General features: G+C 34.2%; 1 protein-coding gene across 1 annotated transcript in view; it reads right to left on the reverse strand.

Moving 5' to 3' along the window:
• The window catches only part of LOC110093351 (2-methylene-furan-3-one reductase-like), a 7,439-nt gene extending 5,973 nt beyond the window's left edge, over positions 1–1,466 (reverse strand). The window contains exons 1-2 of the mRNA XM_020818204.2: positions 1,308–1,466; positions 981–1,221 (exon numbers count right to left, since the gene is read on the reverse strand). Of these exons, the coding sequence (XP_020673863.1) occupies positions 981–1,181 (201 nt within the window). The 5' untranslated portion in view covers positions 1,182–1,221; positions 1,308–1,466. The remainder of the gene's footprint in view (positions 1–980; positions 1,222–1,307) is intronic.
• Positions 1,467–23,015: the final 21,549 nt, after the last annotated feature.

The following is a 23,015-nucleotide window of genomic DNA, read 5'->3' on the forward strand; positions in this document are numbered from 1 at the left end:
CTTCTTGCTTCTTGCTTGGCCCCTTTTTCAAGAGAAATGAGGGGTCTATTTATAGATTTTCTGGAGTGGCATGCCCCGTAAATAGGTGAGAGATCAAGGGTAAATGGGGAGTGGTTGGATGGACGGCTGATATTGAACCCCTTGATCATGGACCGTTCGTAAGGCATTTGGAGGCCTTAGAGATGTCAGAATTCGGCGATCTTGGGCTCGTTGGATTCGTCTCGTCGAGCCGTTCGATTCGAGTATAAGCTCGTTAAAATCGGAGACCGTTTGGCATCTCAAATTGCGGTTTGAACCTTCCAACAGCGCTTCGGGTCCATGATTTGGACCCATTTGGACTCAGATCTAGTTGAATTTGGTGTCGTTGGGTTCGTATTTCCGATACGCTCAGTTCGACTGTAAGTTTGCTGAAATCGGAGTTCAGATGGTCTTTAAATTAATTTTTAAATTTCCAACTTGATTCTGCATCGAAATTCGCGCCCAATAAAGATAATTTTTTAGGACGTATCAAGCCCTATTATTAGTTAAATCTGGATTTATTAAATCTCAATATTCAGAATTTAACTGATTTAAGGATTACACAATCTCACAAATATTAACTCTGAAACAAACAGACAAACACCCCATCAGGACTTGGTAACATTTAGCAATTGCCATGCCAAACAATTACAAGATTTTAATCCCCTCAAACTTTACTTAAATCTGGAGAGTTAAATCCTACTTGTAGCCAAACAGCCAAAGAAAAAAAAAAGTGGTTTCACAAAATAACAGATAATGGAGTTCAAAAGCCGATTTCCGCCTCAAATTCTGAACCGAAATAAGTCTTACAGTTTCAAAATTCAAATATTTTATGCTCAAACAAGTTTTCCCCTACCCAGCCATGCAACATATATCACTGTCTTCCAAAATTAAAAGCTATCAACAACAAGAACTAAATTCGAACAATAACAACATAGAGAGCACAAACATGATGAACTTACAGGTAACGGAGAATCAGTGGCCTTAAACCAACCCAGCCTCCTCTTGAAATCCACCGGGTTCAGTGCTGCGGCCACAACCTTCACAAGCACTTGGTCCTCGTTAATCTCAGGCACAGAAACCCCCTCATCTAACCTCAAGACATTGACATCCCCATACTCATCATAAATCCATGCCTTCATCTTCGTAGGGATTTCAGTCATTGTAGTAATGGCCGTTTAGTGGCAAGATTTAACTTAAATCCTGCCAAAAAAAAAAAACTAACTTCAATTCTATAGAACTATAAACCCGAAACCTTAATCTGGAGGGATTTAACTTCTCAGGAGCACCTCTTCTCCTTCGCACGTTGCTGGTCCCGCAGAAGCCCTTCTGCAGCGAGCTCCGGTTGCAAAGTGTTACGGATAATTTGGGTAGGCATGAAAGTTGTTTGGCTTATTTACATATTGTGGGATTTACCGACATATCATCTTATTTATATATCTAACCTTTAAAATTTAAATAATTCATTTTTTATCATTTATAGATAATTTTTAAAGAAATTCTTGACCTGAGAGAACGTCCATACGGAGAGAACTAAAGACAGAGAAAGAAACTGATTTTTATATTACGTTTGATAGTACATGGTATGCTAATATATACAAGTGAAATACAGAGCTTGATAATTTTGATTGTCCGTTGGGTCTGCATGAGTCATCTTGTTGACGAGGAGTGTAGCTCTAATAGCGCCCTGCAAATTGATCATTCTGTTGAGCGAATGGTCAATTTGCAACGGAGATCAGAGAACCGATGTGCTGAGAGGGGTTTTGTAAGAATGTCAGCTATCTGGTTCATTGTATTGATGTGATGAACGTAGATTGTGCTTTGCTAGATGTGACTACTGATGAAATGGTAGTCTATCTCAATGTGTTTGGTGCGAGTGTGGAAGACTGGATTGTTGGCGAGTGCTATGGCCGAGGTATTGTCGTAGAGTATTTTAGTTGGAGACTTTTGAGGGATGTGAAAATCATCTGCAAGGCGACGGAGCCATAAGACATCAGATGTGGCGGAGGCAAGTGATATGTACTCTGCCTCCATGGACGATTTCACCACTATAGTTTGTTTCTTGACTGACCATGAGAGGATAGTGGGTCCAAGAAAGGTGCAGAATCCAGAGATTGATTTGCGGTCGGCAGAGTCGGATGCCTAGTCAGCGTCTGTATAAGTGCAGAGTTCGAGATTACCTGTTGTGATGGGAAGACCGTAATCTATGGTTCCTTTAATATATATGAGTAAGCGTTTTAAATCCTAGTAGTCGGTGATGCGTGGTTGATGCATGTGTTGACAAATGATGTTTATTGCGAACGCGATGTCTGGTCTAATCACCGAGAGATATTGTAGTGCCCCGGCTAGCTTGCGAAAAAGGTGTGGGTCTTGAAATGGCTGCTCGTCTTTTGTTTGACTGGATCTTTTGATGGCCATAGGAGTTGAATACGATTTGCAGTGGAGGAAGCCAGCTGAATGCAATAGTTCTTGGGCATAGTTCTTTTGATGTAGAAAATAGCCAGTCGGTGTATGTTGCACTTGTATTCCAAGAAAAAGAGAGACATCACCTAAATGTTTTATGTTGAATTTTGATTGAAGCTGTTGCAGAATATGATGAATTTTGACTGGATCATTTCATGTAATTAGTATATCGTCGATATATACAAGAATAAAGATGTGAGTGTTATTGTGATTAAAAAGAACCAACAATGGGTCAGCTTTGCTAAATGTAAAACCGAGAGATTGTAAAGCGTTAGTGAGTTGGTGAAACCACTATCGAGGAGACTATTTTAGCACGTATATGAATTTCTGTAGTCAACACACATGTGTGGGATGTTGTGCGTCGACGAAGCTTGTTGGTTGTTACATGTATACTTCATCGTGTAAGTCGCCGTGCAAGAAGGCATTAGACACGTCCAATTGAGTCACCTTCCACCAATTTTGAAGAGCTACTTCTAGCAGCATACTGATTGTAACCATCTTGGCTACGGGACTGAAGGTTTTTGTATAATTTATACCGTATTTTTTGGAGCAGCCTTATGCTACAAGGCGTGCTTTGTATTGTTCTATGGTATCGTCTAGATTCAGTTTCTATTTGAATGTCCTTTTGCAGCCGAGTATGAGTTTATTTGGCGGAGGAGGAATGAGTGAACAGGTTCCTTGCTTTTGGAGAGCTAAGAACTTAGATGACATAGCGGAGCACCAGTGACTGTATTTGTTTGCTTGAGAAAAAGATGTGGGAGTAGGTTCCGACGGGGATATGACTGAGAGGCCAAACATTTTCTTTGATTTTAAGATACCAGATTTGAGGCGGGTCTGCATTGGGTAAGCGTGAGGTAGTTGTGTAAGGACGTTAGAGTTTTGGGATGGTGAAGAAATGCTGCATGAATTGAACTATGTATGGTTGAGGAAGAGTTTTTGTGGCTGGAAGTTGGTCCCGGATCATGTGATTGACCGGAATAGGAGCCGACCGAGACATGGGTTGTGGTGATGGAATGAGGGATCAGAAGTAGCGGAGATTGCATGTTTGTGTCCTGAGAGATGGAGGAGTTGGGCAGTTGTTTTAATTTAAAGGGGAACTCCTACTCGAGGAAAGTAATGCATCTTGAAATATGAATATGGTTGTTTGATAGACTTAGACAACGGTAGCCTTTGTGTTGGGATGAGTATCCAAGAAAAATGCATTCCTGGGATCGTGGTGAAAGTTTGTTTTGAGCTTGGGGTTTTAGCCACGGAAAGCACAGGCAACCAAAGGTATGCAAATGATTGTAGGCAGCTGGTTTGTTGTGGAGTTTGGATTAAGGTGTTTGATTTTTTATGGCAGAGGAGGGAAGCCGGTTTATTAAATAATTCGCTTTTGAGACGGCTTCCACCCAGAAGGAGTTTGGAAGGTAAGAGGCATGGAGAAATGTTCTCGTGAGATCAAGAAGATGGCAGTGCTTGCGCTCAACGAGACCATTTTGCTCCGGGGTATAGGGACAACTTAGTTGGTGTTCGATTCCGTGCTGGAGAAGATAAGATTTAAATGTATTGTTGACAAACTCCCCACCTCCATCTGATCTAAATTTTTGAATTGAGCCTTGAAAATGTGTTTTAATTAGATTGTGGAGGTGTTGAAATTTGGTGAACGTTTCATTTTTAGAGTGCATGAGGTACAACCACGAGAATCTTGTGAAGTCGTCTATAAAGACTACGTAGTATTTGAATCCATTTAATGATGGCATAGGGGAAGGTCCCCAAACGTCTGAGTAAATTAATTGGAAAGGTTTGTCGCAAGTAGAACTGCTAGAAGGGAAAGGTAATTTGTGGCTCTTTGCCAGTTTACACGAGATGCATGTAATTAAAGAATTAAAAGAATTACAAAGTTCTGGAATATGTTTTGCTAAAGATTTTAGAGCCCGAAGATGCGGGTGACTTAGTCTAGCATGCCAGAGGGATGTAGACTGATTTGTGGCTTGTAATGAAATGACTGTGGCAGATCGGCTAGGAGAAGTTGTGAGGTGGTAGAGACCATTATGATTGCGACCTTGGAGAAGAGTTTGGTTGTCCTTGCGATCCTTTATTAAAAAACCATTAGCGTCAAAACAAACGGCAATATTGCTGTCAGCGGTGAGTTTTGAAATAGACGAAAGATTATGAGAAATAGATGGAACGTGTAAAATGTTTTGAAGATTTAACTTACGCGTCGAGTTCGGAAGAGGTAGAATACCTTGTATGGAGTTTTGAATGGGTAGAGTATTACCATTTGCTATGGAGACTAAATTAATGCCGCTATATGGAGTGGATTGACTCAAATTAGTGAGATCAGTAGTGAGGTGCGACGAGGCTCCCGAATCCAGAACCCAGTCTGCCGTGGATGAGTTCTACTGCTGCACCATGAGGGCTCTTGTATTAGATGGAAAGTCGTAGATCAAGTTACACCGGTGCCAACAGTTTAGTGCGGAGTGAACAATCATGCCACGGATTTGGCAGGTTGGCTTATGCGATGAGGTCTGACCTTGAGTATGTGAAGAGAGGTGAGACAGTGTACGCGAACTGGATCTGCGACCTCGTGAGCGAGTGAAGCGTCCCGTTTGCTGATCTCTGGAGTAAGAATTTGTGTTGGAAAAGAAGGCAACGGAGTCCGCTTGCTGTTGCGTTTCCTTAACCTGTTCTTGATGAAGATTGATCTCTTCACTACATATAAGAGAGTAAAGAATGTCTAGACTTATTGGATTCAATGAGGTTCGGATTGCAATTTTGAACGCATTGTAGGTAGAAGGAAGCCCGTTAAGGATGCATAGGATGATGTCTTCCGAGTCGACCGTCGATCCGGCAGCGGCTATATGATCGATGAGAGTCTTGATTTGAGTGAGGTACTGTTGCATGGTGCGATCCTTCATTTGGATTTGGTGTAGCTCGTTCTTGAGCTGGATCACTCGAGATATGTTTGTCGGTTGAAGTCTTAGTTTGAGCGTAGACCCAGACTTCATGAGAGGTTTTTAGAGTGATGACATAAGGAAGAACTGATGGGAAAATAGTTGAAAACAGTGCTGAAATTAGATTTTGATCAATGATTTTCCATTGATCATGTTTTGACTTGGATGTTTCCGGTGGGAAAGAAGCAATGCTGGAGAGATGATCGCTGAATCCATTGGCTGCGAAGTTTTGATGAATTTGTAGGCGCCATATGGAATAATTTTCGCTGGTAAGAAGAATCGGAACAAGACTTTTGAGGTTTGAGATGAGAAATTTCAGGTTGGGAGGGATAAAGAATTCAGTTGTAGATGCGCGCGTCGGAGCTGTAATTGGGCTTTTCAGGGTGGAGATCGCGGAGCTTCGGTCCACCATTAATGGATCTTGTTGTTAAGCCATTACGCTTTGATACCATAAAGGAATTCTTGACCTGAGAGAACGTCCATACAAAGAGAACGAAAGACAGAGAGAATGAGGAAGAAAATGATTTCTATATTACATTTGATAGTACAGGGTATGCTAATATATATAAGTGAAATACAGAGCTTGATAGAGTTTTGATTGTAAATTAAGAGATTTTGGAATTTAAAATTTACGTATGTGATATGTGTATGAATTTACTTTAATTGAACTAAATATCTAAAATAATAATATTTTGCATCACATAATTGTAATGATTATATAGAAAAATTAAAACAAAAATTATAATTGAATAAGCAGAAGGAACATCGTAAAAAAAAATTAAAAGTGATTTTTTAGAGAGTTTTTTTTTTCACGAAAAGAAAATACATTAAAAAAGAAATGAAACAACCAAAGACCCCACGGGGCCACAACAATAGATTACAAGTAATAAAACAAGAAGCAAAGAAATTAAAATAAGGGTGAGAGTAAAAAATGCTACGCGGACTCAGACCAGCATCGGGTTGCCAGGGAGCGGCCATCCATGGAAGATAACAAAAACGAAAGCGAGAAGCTGCCAAAATAGTACAACGAGCCACCCAGGTTGCCAATCAGCCCCGACCATCCACGATGCTCGCAGCAGAGCTACTTTCTCATCGTCCATAGCGAAACGATTGAAAAAGGGCACACACACAATGCCCACAACCTCCAAACCGCAACAACTAACATCAAAAGGGATAAAATCAACCCTCAAAGCAGCCAACAATTGCAAACCAAAGAGATAAACTGAAACCTGCCCCTAGCACAAAATAATTACTGCCACGTCGACCCTTACCCTTACCCTACCACGAGAGGTAACCTGCTTAACAGGAGGAACATTATGTAACCCAAAATCAGTTCCAAGTTCTTCATCACCACCAGAAATGTCCGACCCCTCCAACCAATCAATTTGCTCAAGACAGGAAACATTCCTTGTAGACTTGGAAAGGCATATCAATTCTTCATCAGAAATAAGAGAAATTGGAACATCAGTAAAAGGTTCACTGGACGACAGCCGAGGGGCTGAAGGGACCGAAACATCCCCCAAACTCAAATGCAATGGAGAAGCAAAAGAGGTTCTGACCTCAAAGATAGGAGAAGACACCTCACAGGCAACAACCAAAAGGTTCAACATATTCCACATACTAGTTAGTCAGAGCACGCACAACAGCCCACACGACAAGCTACCAGTACAATTAGTTTGACAATGCAACACTCCCAGATCATGAAGATTAGGAGCAAAAAAAGAAGAAATAAAGGGCAAATTCTTAGAAGACTCCATCCCACGCACAGGAGAGGCAGACGGGGAGGGGGCCAGAACCACCACCGAGGGACTAGCATCGACCAAAGCCACGGGGCTAGCAACACAGGCAGCAGCCATAGTTTCCACAGATTGAATAATCCCACTCTCAAGCACACATGAGGAGGGGGCCAGAACAAAAGAAGACAAGCCAGCATTGACCAAAGCCACATTTTGAGCATCACCGGCAGCAGACAAAACTCCCACAGACTCAACATTCACTAAATTAATATCCTCAATCTCCTTAGGAATAATCGGATTCTCCAAAATAGGCAAGACAGACTCCTCAATAACAGGAGAAGGCGAAACAGCCACACATGGAAGAGGAGAAGCAACCATACCCGAAATCCTCGTCCCATCATGCATCAAACTGACAATGACCAAACAAATGTCCAAAACACTTACAAGAACCACAAAATTGAGGGAAATTCTCAAAAACCACTTGCTGAACATAGCCAAACTTCTCGGACCCTAGCCAAACCTTGTCAGGGAAAGACTTAGTAACATTCAACTCAACCAAAACACGAGCTAGGGGTGGCCTAGAGCCAATAGAGGTTGCGGTATCAACTTTCAGGGGTTTGCCAAAGAGCAAACTCAAACCGTGCAGAATTATGGGAGAAAAAAGGTGAGGGCGCAAATGAGGGAAAGAAACTTAAATGGGCACAACCGGCGACTCAACCCCGATATCCACATGAGGCGACCACTTGGTAAGCTTCATAAAGCAGTTAAACACTAAATAGGATCTATGACAAAACACACGACAATAATCATGATCATCTTTCAGTTTTATAAGGACATGCTTCGGATCCAACAAGGTTAGAGTTTTTTACACCATTTAAAAAAGAATGATTAGGTGTTTTTAATTTTTGTAGAAAACATCTAATCAAGGAATTATCAAGGGGCGTTTTATGTAGGAAAAATAGTAATGGCCGACATCAGCTTGCTATTATTGCACGTGTATGGGCCCAGGATGAATTATTGAGAGAAAATTTGTTTAGAGAAATATTAAAAAATAAAAATTTATAATGCAATACTCTACAGCTCGATGCTATGAGGGCAACTCCAATTAAAAAATTTATTTTTTATTTTAAAATACTATAAAGCCATATTTAAAAATAATTTATCTTCAACCGAATTTTAATTTCTAACACTAAAAAAAATTATATGTATATTCTTTCTTATATGTATTTTTATATTGATTTCTAAATAGTGCAAAATCAATATTGACTTCACATTATTCACAACCGAGATAAAAAAAAAAAACATTTCTTTTGTTGTTCGGATGGACACTTATCAGAGCTGCAAATGAGTAAATGACGTTCGGTTAGAGATGCTCTAAATAATATCTGTCTATTTTTACTCACCTTTTCTCCCCATCTCTTTCTAGAAGTCTCTCTCCTATCTATATCAATTGATTTATTTTTTATATTATTAATAATAATAATAATAATAAGAATAATAATAATAATATTATTATTTTACTAATATTATTATTATTAATAATATTAGAAATAGTAATGTTAATATTTGTAATAATACTATTATTAATATTAATATTGATTAATTAATAATAATAATATTAAAAATTTGCACTCATAATAATAGTAATTGTATGTTATTTTTTGACTTATATCAATGTTGATTTATTACTTATTTTATTGTGTTATGATAAGTTGTGTCAAAGAATTTTATTTGTATGTGTACTTACAGAATTGTCCCTGATCATTACACATATCACTAAAATTAACTACACATCATATTGTATGATCACTATCAAACTCCTAATTATCGAGATATTGTTTACTTTGGTATATGAGCCTCAATATTTTATCCTGTTTGTATAACTTAATAGTAGGTCATCCATCCCAAAATTGCTCCCGGATGAGCACGCTTAACTACAAAGATTTTTAATAAAATTTTAACCATTACACTAAAAGACGTCTCGATATTTAAGAGTTTAGTTTTTTTTTTTTTTTTACTTAAATGGTTTCACAATCTCCCCTACTTAAGTAACTGACATTCTCATCAGAATCAAGATCCCAGAATCATGCATCATGCAAATAAGATTCTAGAGGTGGCACATACAAGTTCAAGTGGTGGCTCCCATCATGTAGCACTTTATTATAAAATATCATCTACTTAAGAGGCTTTAATTTTTTTTTTTTTTTACCTTTTTATTTCATGGAACAAAGAGCATATTAGAGGATTGGGAAGAAAGAGAGGAAAGAGAAAGGGGAAAGTTAAGTTTTGGACGACTTTGAGCCATTTTAGTCCATCAGCCCAGTTGAGAAGCTTGCTCATCTTGGTAAGGCCGTTATGCCCATCTTAATTTTCAAAAATGCGCAATCTTTAGCAAATTTTTAGATTAAAATTTTGTTTTTGTTAGCAAAAATGTGAATAACTTTATACAGGTAAAATTTTCAATGTGTAACTTTTTATATGTTATAGAGATTATAATTATGTATATTTTAAATATTTTCTATAAATTTTATAATTAGGGTTTTGGAATTTGTGGAATTTTTTTTGAATAAAAAATTATCTGGATGCTAAAAAATAGTAGTGTAGTTTAATAAAAGTCTTAAAACATCCTTTTACACTATCCCTGATAATTTAATAATTTTCTAAATATGTGTATTATTGTCTAGTATGATTTTCTGTTGTTTATCATTATACAATACTGTAAAATTCTGATACATACTCAATTACTCTTTAATTATTATAATATGATGATATATATGCATATGTGATTAAATTGTATTTGTTGGGAGTCATAAGAGGTCAGAATCCTCTAAGATTTTATCTATGTCGGGGAATTATTAGGAGTTATAAGATGTCAGAATCCTTTAAGATTCTATCTGAGATAGGGATATGTGATATGTTCTGTTGTGATAAGCATAAACTAAAATATAGTTATAAGAGTCTATAATCCTTTAAGGTTCTATCTAGGTTTAGGAAATGTGATATAAACTGCTCTGTGATATGAATCTTAATTTTTTTAATTAGTCAATATTTTTATTTAAATCAAGAAATAACATTTATGAATTTATTATATTTTTTAGTATAATGATTTATTTCAACTGCATTTAATTATTTTTAAATATTCACCAAAATATTTGATAAAAGAATATTTAAAAATTTAGATTGGTTTATATGGCTTACTGAGTTGTTGTAGCTCATTGTGATTTAACTTTTAATTTTTAGGAGCTGGAAAGGTGAAGGAGATTGTGTACTAGCAATTTAGGATCATATCTGAGGTCATTGATATTTTTGGTATTTTAATTTTTGTGCAGTCATAACTAGTTAAATTTTCAGTTTTATAGCTCTTACATGTAGTCATGTACTATAGTGTAGATATTTATTTTGATGAAATAAAAGAAACCTAGTGGATGAGTTTATTTTTAGTTTTTGGGTATTTTAATAGCTATGCATGTAGTCTATAGTTAATTTCAGTTAATACTTGCAGAAAACCTGAAATAATTCTAAAACTAGATCTTGAGATTTTCCTATCACAGCTAAACAAGATAGGACATGTCCTAGTTGAGTTGGGTTGTAATAACTAGGCACCTCCCTGCTCATGGGTCGTATAAGACCACCTAACCTATTAGGGTGCAACTATGTCTAGGGAATGTTATGCATCTTTAGAGAAAACTTATTTTTAAGCCAATTTTTTTAAAATTCAAAGCATATGATTCATTTCATACAAAGGTCATTTCACAGGCATTACATTAGAAATGAACTAAAATTAATTAAGATTTAATTGCATTTGTTCATAACCACTATACATAAGTAAATGGGCCAATTAAAAAATTCTCTAAATGCCAGCCCCAGATTCTAAAAACTTAAATAACAAGCCTTATCTATTTTCATAAGATCAGATTCATAATTTTAAAGCGACTAGATGGTTTAGCTGGCTTTCCAATCTAGGCCAATGTAGGCTCAGAATTGTATTTCATTAGTTAGGTTCAAGTTACTATTATTTAGTGCCTAACTTAGATTTAGATTTCAGAGTATACCCAAAAATCTCAAGTCCCCAACATCAGGAATTTAATCCTAAATTTTTTAATAAAATATCAACTCAAATTTAAATTTTCTCTCCTCCAAAATTTAAACCTACCATATGATAGATTGAGACATTTCAGAATTATTTCAGAATTCTAACAAGACACATACTTTTCATCATTTGGCCTTCAAAATAAGTGCTCAAAAACTTGTTCCAACCTCATTTAAAATTCCAACTTTCCTCCTTTCATATCAATCTTTGAAAATTTAAATAAAATTTCTACCATTATTCTAATCAATAGTTCGTATGAAGCTCAAACTTCCTATGATGTATCTATCGTAGGAGATTTAAGGCCAAAGATAAATTAAACCCCATCCCATTTTCTTCCTAAATAGGATGGGAGAAAACTGCTCTTTTAGGGAAAATTAAAATCAAATATGATCATTATTTTCGTATTCAAATGGTTAATACTAAATGATATTCTCTTTCCTTGGGAAGATATATCATTTATTATTACAACTTTGATTATGAAATTAATGATAATACATATAGATTATCATATCTAAATATATAATTGAGCAACATTTTGATCCTTCAGGATCATATGCAGTATCTTCTTGAATTTGACTATGATAGTCAAGATGAAATTTATAATTTTATATTTTGAATCCATTAGAGAGTATTATTTTCACCTCTCAATGTGATATATAATTCATAATTACTTGTTCGATTTTAGAATTAAAAATCTAAAAGTCCATGTTCAAATTTTCCCGAAAGACAAAAAAAAAAAGAAGAAAATCAAATAAACAAAAATTAGGTTTATTTAAGTTAAATTTGCTAACAAGTTAAAATTGTGCTGATTGTTCCTTTTTTTTGGTCTGTCTCGCGACTTCATGTAATTTCAATTTTTATAATTCATCATTTCACATTTTTTATTTTTTAAATTTGCACTCTGATTTTCATAATTTTTAAAATTTAAAAAACTTTCTTAAAATAACTCACATACAAATTTTATATTTTGTGCCTCTTTCATTATTTTTTCATTTGGATTTATATTTAGTTGAATTTATGTGTGTTAATTAGTTATTAATTATATTAATTAAAAAATTGGAAATTAATTAAGTATATTAATTAATTAGTTTATGTGCTCTCATGCCAAAATTCCTTTCCTACCACTCCTCCTTCGGTTTAGTCAAAATCCCTCATGGATTTTATTTTAGGATATCTCTACTCCCTTTGGCTAGGCCCCTCTATTAAATTCATTTAATTATTTTTTATTATATTAATTTGATCCCTATTACACCTCATAAATCCATGAGATCAAATTTCATTGGAATACTTGAATTCCCTTATTCCTAATCCTTTTTGCTTCAAATTCCCATTGGATTTTCTTCTTATCCCTTTTTTGTCAAGCCCTTTTTAATTACTTCCTATTTTATTTTAAGGCATGATTAAACATGGTTAAATTTCATTTTAATCTTATCCCTTAGTTCAAATTACTTCCTTACAATTTTCCCTCCTAATCCCTTGGATTATTTAAGGCTAAAAATAATTCAATTCAACCCTAATCTCTACTTTTTGCTGGCCAAAATTTTGCTCCATCCTCCTTGGTCGAATTTTACAATCTTTTTGTGAGAGAAACCCTAAAGCTACCCACCTCAATTCCTTCTCCAATTGAATTCCAACAACCTAAATGTTTCCTCAAGCAATTCTTTCAATTTTCTTGGAGGATCTTTCAACCTTTCTTAGAGTTTTCATAAAGAAAATCTAGTGGTGTCAAGGCTTTATCTTGGATCAAGATTTGTTGACTTCTTGCTAAAATTTTCTTTATCTAATGCAAATTCACTATTACAACTTTCTAATTATTCATTTAGACTTGTATTTAATTGATTCATCATCTCCTACATACATCTTATTCACAAGTTTAAAGAGATATAGCATTATTGTGATTATTGGTGCAAACTAATAATCCTTTTTTGTGCTGATTTTAAATCTAATTTGAATCATCTTGTGACCTTGTGTGTAAATCTTTTGAAGTTTTTTTATTGTTGTCGAAACTCCATCATATCAGTAGTCAAAATTATATTTTTCTATATTTTATTTAAGTCAAAATTATTTTCAATTATACAAGTCTTTTTAATCAACTAGTTGTGATTTTCAAGTTATATGTTTTGGATCTAGTTTCAATCTATTTTGGAATTTTATTTGAGAATCAAATTTATTTGTTTGATTAATTTAAAATCATCATCATATTTGTGATTGAATTCATATTTTTCTAGAATTTAAAAAGATCAAAATCTGTTGGATTATTCTATGTTATTGAGTTAACTAGTTGAGATTTCAAGTGAAAATATTTGGAAATTTGTTTTCTTTCGCTAGTTTCTATTTTATTAAATATTTTTTGTGAGACTTACTTGCTGCATATTATTCATATTTTTAGTGATTTAAAAATATCATTTCATAAATTTGAAATTATATAAATATCACTCTTTGGTCAGAATTTTGTGTAAGACTAGTTGCCTTTGACTTAAGTGTGGTTTTTGACTAGACTTGTCATATCTTTGGAATTATTTTTAAATTAAATCTTAAATAAATTTTTGTGTGATAAGTTGCTGCCATCCGAACATATTTTCATCAAAATTCTAGCACATTTATTTTGCAAAATAGCATACATTTTTCAAGTACTTACATTGCTTCATTTCCCACATTACCTAGCCTTCAAAAATTATTTTCTTGCATTTCTCTTTGCAAATATATTTAGAAACTTCATTTCATCATTATTTAATCTTCATATAATATAAAATTTGTGATAAAATGCATTTTTTGTGATTAAAACTTTATTTTTGTGTGGGGCTTGAAAGTAATTTTTTTTGTGAGATCTTACACTTATTTTTATCTTTCTTTTATGACTTATTTTATTATTGTGAGGATCTTATCATCATAAGAGGAAGTATCGTCTTTGTTGTAAGAGAGGTATGATTGCTTGTAACCAAAGGATTTGGTCTTAGTTGAATCCTAGTATTGGGTTAGGCATGGAGTAGGCCAATTTTAGGTTTGGGCCGAACCATGCAAAAATTCTTTGTGTTCCCTTTATTATGATTTGTTTTATTTTTTATGTAACATTCATATCATTAATCTTTCTACAAAGTAAAATTAAATAATTTTTTAATTACCATTCTAATTAGTGCACAATCCAATTCCACCCCCCCTCCCCTTCGGGTGTAGTGTTTCTCAATTAGTATCAGAACCTTGACTCTTTCTCAGATTACAACCCAAGGTTTAAATCCTTCCCTAGCTATGAAAAGAAACTTTCCCAAAGGTCCACTACAAGATGAATACTCAACATACCATCCACCACCCATTGATAAGGTTCATTTCGACTATTGGAAGAATCATATTAGCACTCTCTTTCCTGGTTATAACTCTAAAATGTGGAATATGCTCACACATCCATAAAAGATTTAAATGGTAAAATTTTTTATAAACCTTTTAATGAGTGGACTCACCTTGAGTGTGAGTTAGATGAATTTAATGCTAGAGCTTGTAATATTTTGAATTTTGATTTATTTCCTTGTGATTACATGAGAATTTTCATGCTTACTTTTGCTAAAAAAATTTTGGAATAAACTTATTATTACTTATGAAGGCACTAGTGAAGTTAGAAATTACCACATAAATAGACTTATGCATGAGTATAATTAAAATGTTTCCTTCTAAAAGTATTATTGATATGTACACTAGATTCATGAAGACAATTAATACTTTACATTATCTTGGCAAAACATACACCAATTAAAAACTTGTTTACAAAATTTTGTGTTATTTACCTAGAGAATGAGATGCTAAAGTTACTTCTATTTTAGAATCTAAAGATTTACATGCTTATACACTTAATCAACTTCTTGGTTCTTTGATAGCATATGAATAGGTTATAGCTCAAAGGGGTTGTAAGAAGGCCATCCTAAGATAGGAAACAAAGAAGACCATAGCTCTTCAACCTGAGCACTTAAGTGTTGACTCCACCTCTTCTTTATGTGAACTAGAACATAAGGAGGTGGAAATGCTTACAAAGAAGTTTGGAAAATTTTTGAGAAAGAATAACTTCAGGTATAAAAAAATTCAAACTCATAATCTTTTCTCTAAAATATAATCTTCTACATATATAATCATTTGCTACAACTACAACAAGCCTGAGCACATGAACGAAGAATGCTCTGAACTTAAGCATGAGCCCAAAAAGAAAGATAAGGAATAATACAAGAAAAAGAAGAAGAGACACTTTAGGAAGAAGAAGAAAGCTCTCTAGGCAAATACATATAGTGATGAGTAAAGTGAGAAAAGCTTAGAAGAGAAAGTAAACCTTTGACTCATGGAAAATATAGAGGACTCTTCATCATATCCAAATGAGGTAAATGAAAACATCTCTTATGATGAAGTTGATGATGCTTTCAATAAACTTTTAGTTGAAAAAAAAAAGAATAAAAATACAAGTCTTTTACTATTTTGAATAAGTAATTAGATTCTCAATTTTATATTTTATCTACTGATTTATTGCTTTGAAAATTAAAAATAAATCTCTTATTTCAAAAAAACCCAAGCATGCTAGTATACTTGTAAATGAAAATAATATTCTTAAAATTAGATTAGAGACACTTTGTCATATTTACTCTATTAGTGTTTTTAGGTATATAAATAGAAAAGTCTCTGATGATAGATCTTACACTACAAGAACAAATATTATTTCTAGCATATGGTACAATACATGTAGAAACAAAGGATATATTTATTTTGATTGCATGTCTAAGAAAAAGAATATTAGAAGCGAATCAACTTATGTTTGGTTACCAAAACTTCCATTTTTGCCTATTACTTCTAGCACTTCTAGTAGTTACATTATTGTATCCATTTATTTTCAAAATAGTGGACCAAATTCAGTGGGATTCCAAAAGTTAACCCTTGATTGATTTTTGTAGGAATGCCTTCATAGAAAAATTAAAGAAGGTATGTGGCGCTTGGACAGTGGATGTTCAAGGTATATGACTAGAGATAAAACTAAATTTAAAGAACTTAAAAGTCATGAAGGTGGACATGTGATTTATAATGCTAAAGGAAAGATCATCTGCATTGGTAGTGCCAGTAACTCTTCCCTTACCTTAAATAATGTATTTCTTATTGATGGTTTAAAACATAATTTGATATCTATTAGTTATAATTTTGATAACGGATTTCTAGTTTTATTTTATACAAATTTTTTATGTTGTTAAAGAGAATAAAAATTATTTTTGTTGCAAAAGATTTAAAAAATGTTTATAATGTTGATTTAGAATGTTTATTTGTTGATTCCAATTTATTGTATTTTAAAAGCACAATTGATGAATGTTGGTCATGGCATAGGAGACTATGTTATATCAATATGTACACAATATACAAGATTTTAAAATTAGATGTTGTTATTGGTTTGCTAAAGCGCTAGATTTATAACCTAATTTTGTTTGTGATTTATGTATTCATGGTAAACATCATAAGTCATCTTTTTAATATATATATATATATAACATCTAAACCATTAGAGCATTAGTACTATGAGTCTAGGTGGCAAGACTTTTTGTTATGTTTTTGTATATAAATTTTCTAGGTTTACCTAGGCGTTGTTCCTTGATCATAAAAATGATGCTTTGATGAATTTAAAATTTTTGTGAAGTTAATTAAAAAAGAAAGTGATTTAGATATTAGTATAATTCAATAAGATTATGGTGGAGAATTTGAGAACAAATCTTTTCAAGATTTTTTTAAAGAGTTATGAATTAGGTATGATTTTTTAGCACCTAGGATTCCCCAACATAATGGAGTTTTTTTTTTTTATATTTTTTTTATTAGCATAATGAAGTTATTGAAAGGAAGAATCGAATATTAATTGAACTAAGTAGATTCATGTCGGATGAATAATATCGACTGTTATGTGATGAATAGAGTTTATTTGAGATCACTTTAAAAAAAAAAAACCCGTATGATTATTCTTTGAGAAGAAACCTAAATTCATTATTGTCATGTTTTTGAATGCAAATGTTTCATCCTAAATAATGAAAACAAAAATCTTTAGAATTTTGATTCTAAGTCTAATGATGGCATCTTTCTTGGTTATTCTATATTTAGAAGAGAATATCTTATTTTTAATAAACTAAATATGATTGTTGAAGAATCTGTCCATGTGATTTTTTAAGAGAATTTGATAGATGAGAAGAAATATGTAGTGATTAAAGAAGAATTAGATAAAATCAAAATGATTAATTTGGAAGAACAAGTGAATGATTCTTTACCTAAGGAATGGATGCTTAAGAAGAATCATCCAAAGGAGTTGATTATAGGAGACCCATCCCAAGGTGTAATAACTAGTAGGAATAGTAGGGATTAGGTTAAATCATGTTGCATTTCTTTCCACAATTGAGCCTAAGAATGTTAAATAAGTTCTTTCTGATTATTATTGGACAATCGTTATGGAAGAAGAGATTAATCAATTTGTAAGCAATGATGTTTATGAATTAGTCCCAAGACTTGATGATTAGAATGTTATTGGAACAAAGTGGGTCTATAGGAATAAATTAGACGATTTTGGTGTGATTGTTAGAAATAAGTCTAGGTTAGTTACACAAGGGTACACATAGGTTGAGGGGATAAATTTTGAGGAATCCTTTACACTTGTGGCAAGACTAGAAGCACCATTAGGTTTCTCCTTTTTTTTTTAAACAAAAAGAAATATATTAAATAATGAAAAGGTTACAACAATCTTCGGAAAAAAAAATAAAACGAGTTACATAATAAAAGACTTGACAAAACACCCTCGAGAAACGAAAACGACGAACCAAACGACCCAAAAGAGGGCTCAGTAGAACACCGAGACTATCAGCACGTCGAGACCACTCAAGGACCATCCAGAAGACAACGATTGCCACAAGAACGATGACGAGGATGCGAGCCCCAGCACATCATAGCCCCGCAAAAAAAAAAAAAAAACCTTCGATAAGCAAACCGATGATAGCGCCAAACGCAAGCAAAGAAAAAACAAATTATCTTTTTCTCCCACCTCGCTTCCACAATTTCCCACGCAAGCCAGCGCTAAGAGGCCTTTCCGGAACCATTTCAAAATCAGAACCAGGATCTGAAAAAGAATCAGATTCAGATCCAATATAAGACGAGTTTTCCAACCAATCACCATGTGACCTAACATCCATTCCAGATTTTGAACCCACCATAGTTTGGGATGCCAATAATTTAACAGGAACATTAATCAAACTGCCTTGCACATTAGAAATATCCACCTGGTCCCCCAATGATGATTGAAATTTCCTAACAGAAGACTGACATTTATCCGAACCTTCCACAATACCCAGCACAGACGGATCACCTTTCAGCGACCCAACATCCACAACAGGCGTTGATACAGCCCCAACATGAATAGAATTCAACCTCTCGTTAACATCCGGCACCAAAGCAACATTCGGGCTACCCCCCAACTCAACCGTCTGCCCAGTAGGAACACACGAATGGAAAAAAAGGTATCGCAATAGGAGACAACAAAATCTCAGCCACACCCTTAGCACCAACATCAAGCATCATATTTCCATCTTGAATAGTTTCCAAATTCATATCAACAGGAGGATTAACAACCAGCTCCCCACACGGAACAACAACAAAATTTTCCGCCCCAAGCACATTCGGTCCAACCACAACATCGTTTTCCAACACACCTTCAACAACAGGCACAGTCGACACAGGAACCCCACCTAGAACAATCACAGGTTTAGAGGATTTAAGCTTGGGATGTAAGATAGGGCATGAATCCTTAGAGTGACCTAAAGAGGAACAATACACATAAAAACTAGGAATATCATCAAAAATAACGGACTGCACATAACCCGACTCCACAGAGCCAACCCAAATCTTATCAGTATGTTTCTTAGTAACATCCATCTCAACTAGAATGCGAGCAATGGATGGGCGAGAACCAGACGCCGTCGCCAAATCAGATTTTAGGGGTCTACCAAAGAGAGAACCTAAACCAAAAAGAATTCTAGGAGAAAATAAATGGGGCCTAAGAAGAGGGAAAGACACCCAAATTGGCACAACCGGCGAATCCACTTCAACATCCAGATGTGGCGACCATTTCACCACCTTCATATAGCAATTTTGGACAAAATAAGATCGGTGTGAAAAAATTCTGCAATAATCAAAATCATTCTCCAGTTTAATCAAGACATTCCTGTGATTGAGAACAGTGACTGAAAAATCCCCAATCAGTTTTAAGTTGAAACAAAATTTACGAATGGCATCGACCGACGGCCTCCGCCCCGGAAAACGACCAACCAACAAAAAATCAAAGGGCTTCGCAAGCGCCCAAATCTCCTCATCAGAAATTAGTAAAGCCGACAATCCACGATGAGAAGAAAAATTTAGATCAGGGAACTCAGAAGAAGCGTTACCAAAAACCACATCCTTGAAGGAAAGAGGGGCCGCAACCCCCTCCAAAAAACCACGATCCCTCAACCGGGAGGACGCCATAAACAAACGCAAGAAAAAAACAACCGAATAAACGGGGCAGAAGCTCTCACCAACGAGGAAGAAGAAGCGGCGGCGGAAGCCTAACCCTAGCAGAGCAGGCGCCGAACCCCATTTGCTTTTTTGATACAAACTCTAAAACCTACCATTAGGTTTCTCCTTGCTTATGCATGTTATAGAAACTTTAAACTCATTTAGATGGTCATCAAAAGCACCTTTCTAAATAGGTTTATTGACTATGATCTCTTTGTAGAGCAACCCTCTAATTTTGAGAGCCTTGATTTTCCTAATCTTGTTTATAAATTGAAGAAAGTTTTTTTTTTTATGATTTGAAGTAGGCTCCAAGGCTTGGTATGAGAGATCGAGTGCTTACCTCAATGACCATGAGTTTAGAAAGGGCAGAGTAGATACAACTCTTTTCCTTAAGAATGTAGGTGTTGATCTCATTGTGGTTCAAACATACGTATATGAGATTTTATTTGGAAGCACCAATAAATCTTTATGCACTAAGTTTTCATCTTTGATGGTTAGTCAATTTGAGATGAGCATAATAGAAGAATTCAACTTTTTCTTAGGGATTCAGGTGAAGTAACTTAGAAATGGCACCTTCATCAGTCAAACTAAACACACTCTCAAATTAATTAAAAAGTTTGACATAAAGAGAATCAAATTTAGTAAAACTTCCATAAGCCCTTCTACTAAATTATATTTATATGAATCAAGAAAATCCATTGACTACAAGCTTTATAGAAGTATAATAGGATCACTTCTACACCTTACAGTCAGTCGGCCTGATATTATGTTTGCTATTTTTTTGTGCGCTCGGTTTCAAGCGCCCACAAGTAATTTCATTTAATGATAGTTAAGCATATATTTTGTATCTTATAAGCACTAGTAGGCTCGTCTTGTGGCATCCTAAAAACCCTATAACATGTGGCTTTGTTGCTTTTATAATGTGGACTATGTTGGATGCAAAGTAGATAGGAAAAGTATATAAGGAACATGTCAATTTTTATGATATTCTCTTGTGTCTTGGTCCACTAGGAAGCATCATTTTGTGGTTTTATACACTACTGATAATGAATATATAATTGTTGGTAGCTCTGTAGGTTAAGTCCTTTATTTAAAGCAACAATTAGAAGACTTTGGTGTTAGATTAGACCACATTCCTATTAAGTTTGATAACACTAGTGCTATATGCTTAACAAAGAATCCAATTCAACACTCATGGGCCAAACACATTAAAGTGAGGCATCACTTCATTCATGATCATGTTTTGAAAGGTGGTGTTTGAATTGATTTTCAAATCATTGATATTTTTATAAAACCATTGCAAGAAGAAAGATTTTGTACTTTAAATTGAATGCTTGGAATGTTGGATCTCTCTCTTTGATTTTGGTTTTCATGGATTTCATGCTTTTATTCATTTTTGAGTTTATAAAGGGGGAGAAACTACTTATTCGTATGATTTTATCTCAATTTGGTTTCTTAATTTATTTCATGCATAGACTTAGGGGGGGTTTTTATTACGAATATTGATTTTGGACCTTCTTGATAAATCATTTTGAGTAATTCTTGATATATATGTATTCCATGTATGAATGAAGGTCACTTTGTACCTTCACTCTATAACCCCATGAGCCTTGGTTTAGGCCACTTTGATATTTATGATAAAAAACATATGCTTGGTGTGAATAATGTTTTAAATTTAGTGTTTTAGGTCTTCACACATGATCAAGCCAAATAATGGAGGAAGCTGCTTAAAGCTTGAGTGGATACTATGTTTAGGCTAATTTTCTTGTAAACACTTAACAATGATTTAATCACAATAAATGTGCTCCCTAATTAAATGATTTCTAATATACTTCATTTCACATCATCATGCATTTGATAACTCATTTTTATCTTAATGTGAAACTAGGTTTATTTATGGTAGGTTTGCTAATAAGTTCAATTTATACATACCATTCCTTTTTTTTTAAATGTCTCGTGACTTCATGTGATCTCAATTTTCATATTTTATTACAGTTGATCTCATTCTTAACATGAGGCTGACAAAACTAAAATTCAATCAATCAAATTCAGAGTACAATTCAAATCCAAAATTTTAGACCATAATTCAAGGTTGAAGGCCCATGTCATATAACCCTTTTGAGTGATTTTTCAATCATCATAAAACCCAATCAAATGACCTATAATTCATTATCTATCAATTTCATATTGATTAGACATGTCTTTATTGTCAACCCTCCAAATTTGAGGCCAATCCGAGACATGTAAACAAAAAACTTGATTGAAATCCAGAGGCTGCAAATCTTCAAATATTTATAGTCTATGCCACTAGACCTTGCATCTTTTTATAATTTGACCATGGGACCTTCCCTAAAACCATTGACCATATCCATAATCCTTGTTATGACATTTCAAACCCAAAACTGCACTTTGGTGGACCCTAGTTGACCCAGAGTTGACCATTTCCCCTTGCTTATTGTATATATTAATAGTGGGAGATAGAAGAGTTACTTTTTTTGTTGAAATTTTTATGACTTTCAACAATTTTAAGGATTACAAATCTTTAATTAAAAAAAAGCAAAATAAGTGTTTATTCAAAGAGGTGTATTAAAATGTATAAGGAAAAAATGCTTTTAGGTATTTGTGAAGCATGTACACCACCTAAAGCCTGCAAGTTGCACGCCTCTGTGGCGCTATCGTCAGACCCATCAATATATTTGTCCCGACATGATTTTTGCCCCCACCTAGCATATTCCAGCACTTTTAGGCACAATATTGTAATTTAATAGATTAGACTCAACTTTAGCATCTTTTGCTCATAAAGAGCCTCTAGATATAGTTTTGGGCAATCTTGGAGAGTTCATATCTTAATTTTTTAACAATTTTGTGCTCTCAATAATTTGCCATGTTTAAAGAAAAGTGAAGTGAGATTTTTTTAAAAAAAAGCTTAGTTCAAGACCCCGAGGGAAGACATACATGTTAGTATTTAAAAAGTGATTTTGAAAATTATGATTTTTCACATCACAATTTTTTTTAGACCTGTATTTTTATGCAACACATATCTTAACATTAAAAAAAAAACATGGAACAACTGATACTTCTATCTAATGAAGAATAGATCTTGACACTGAGTATTTCAATAAAAATTTTCCATCATCAAATTTTAGGACCATAATAATTCATTTTTTAACAAACTAATAATCAAAATGGACATGAGATGATACAAACCCAATGACATCACAATGTTGTCATGATCTG

The sequence above is a fragment of the Dendrobium catenatum genome, unplaced genomic scaffold, assembly GCF_001605985.2.
Source record: "Dendrobium catenatum unplaced genomic scaffold, ASM160598v2 fragScaff_scaffold_658, whole genome shotgun sequence".
In the NCBI taxonomy this organism is placed as follows: domain Eukaryota; kingdom Viridiplantae; phylum Streptophyta; class Magnoliopsida; order Asparagales; family Orchidaceae; genus Dendrobium; species Dendrobium catenatum.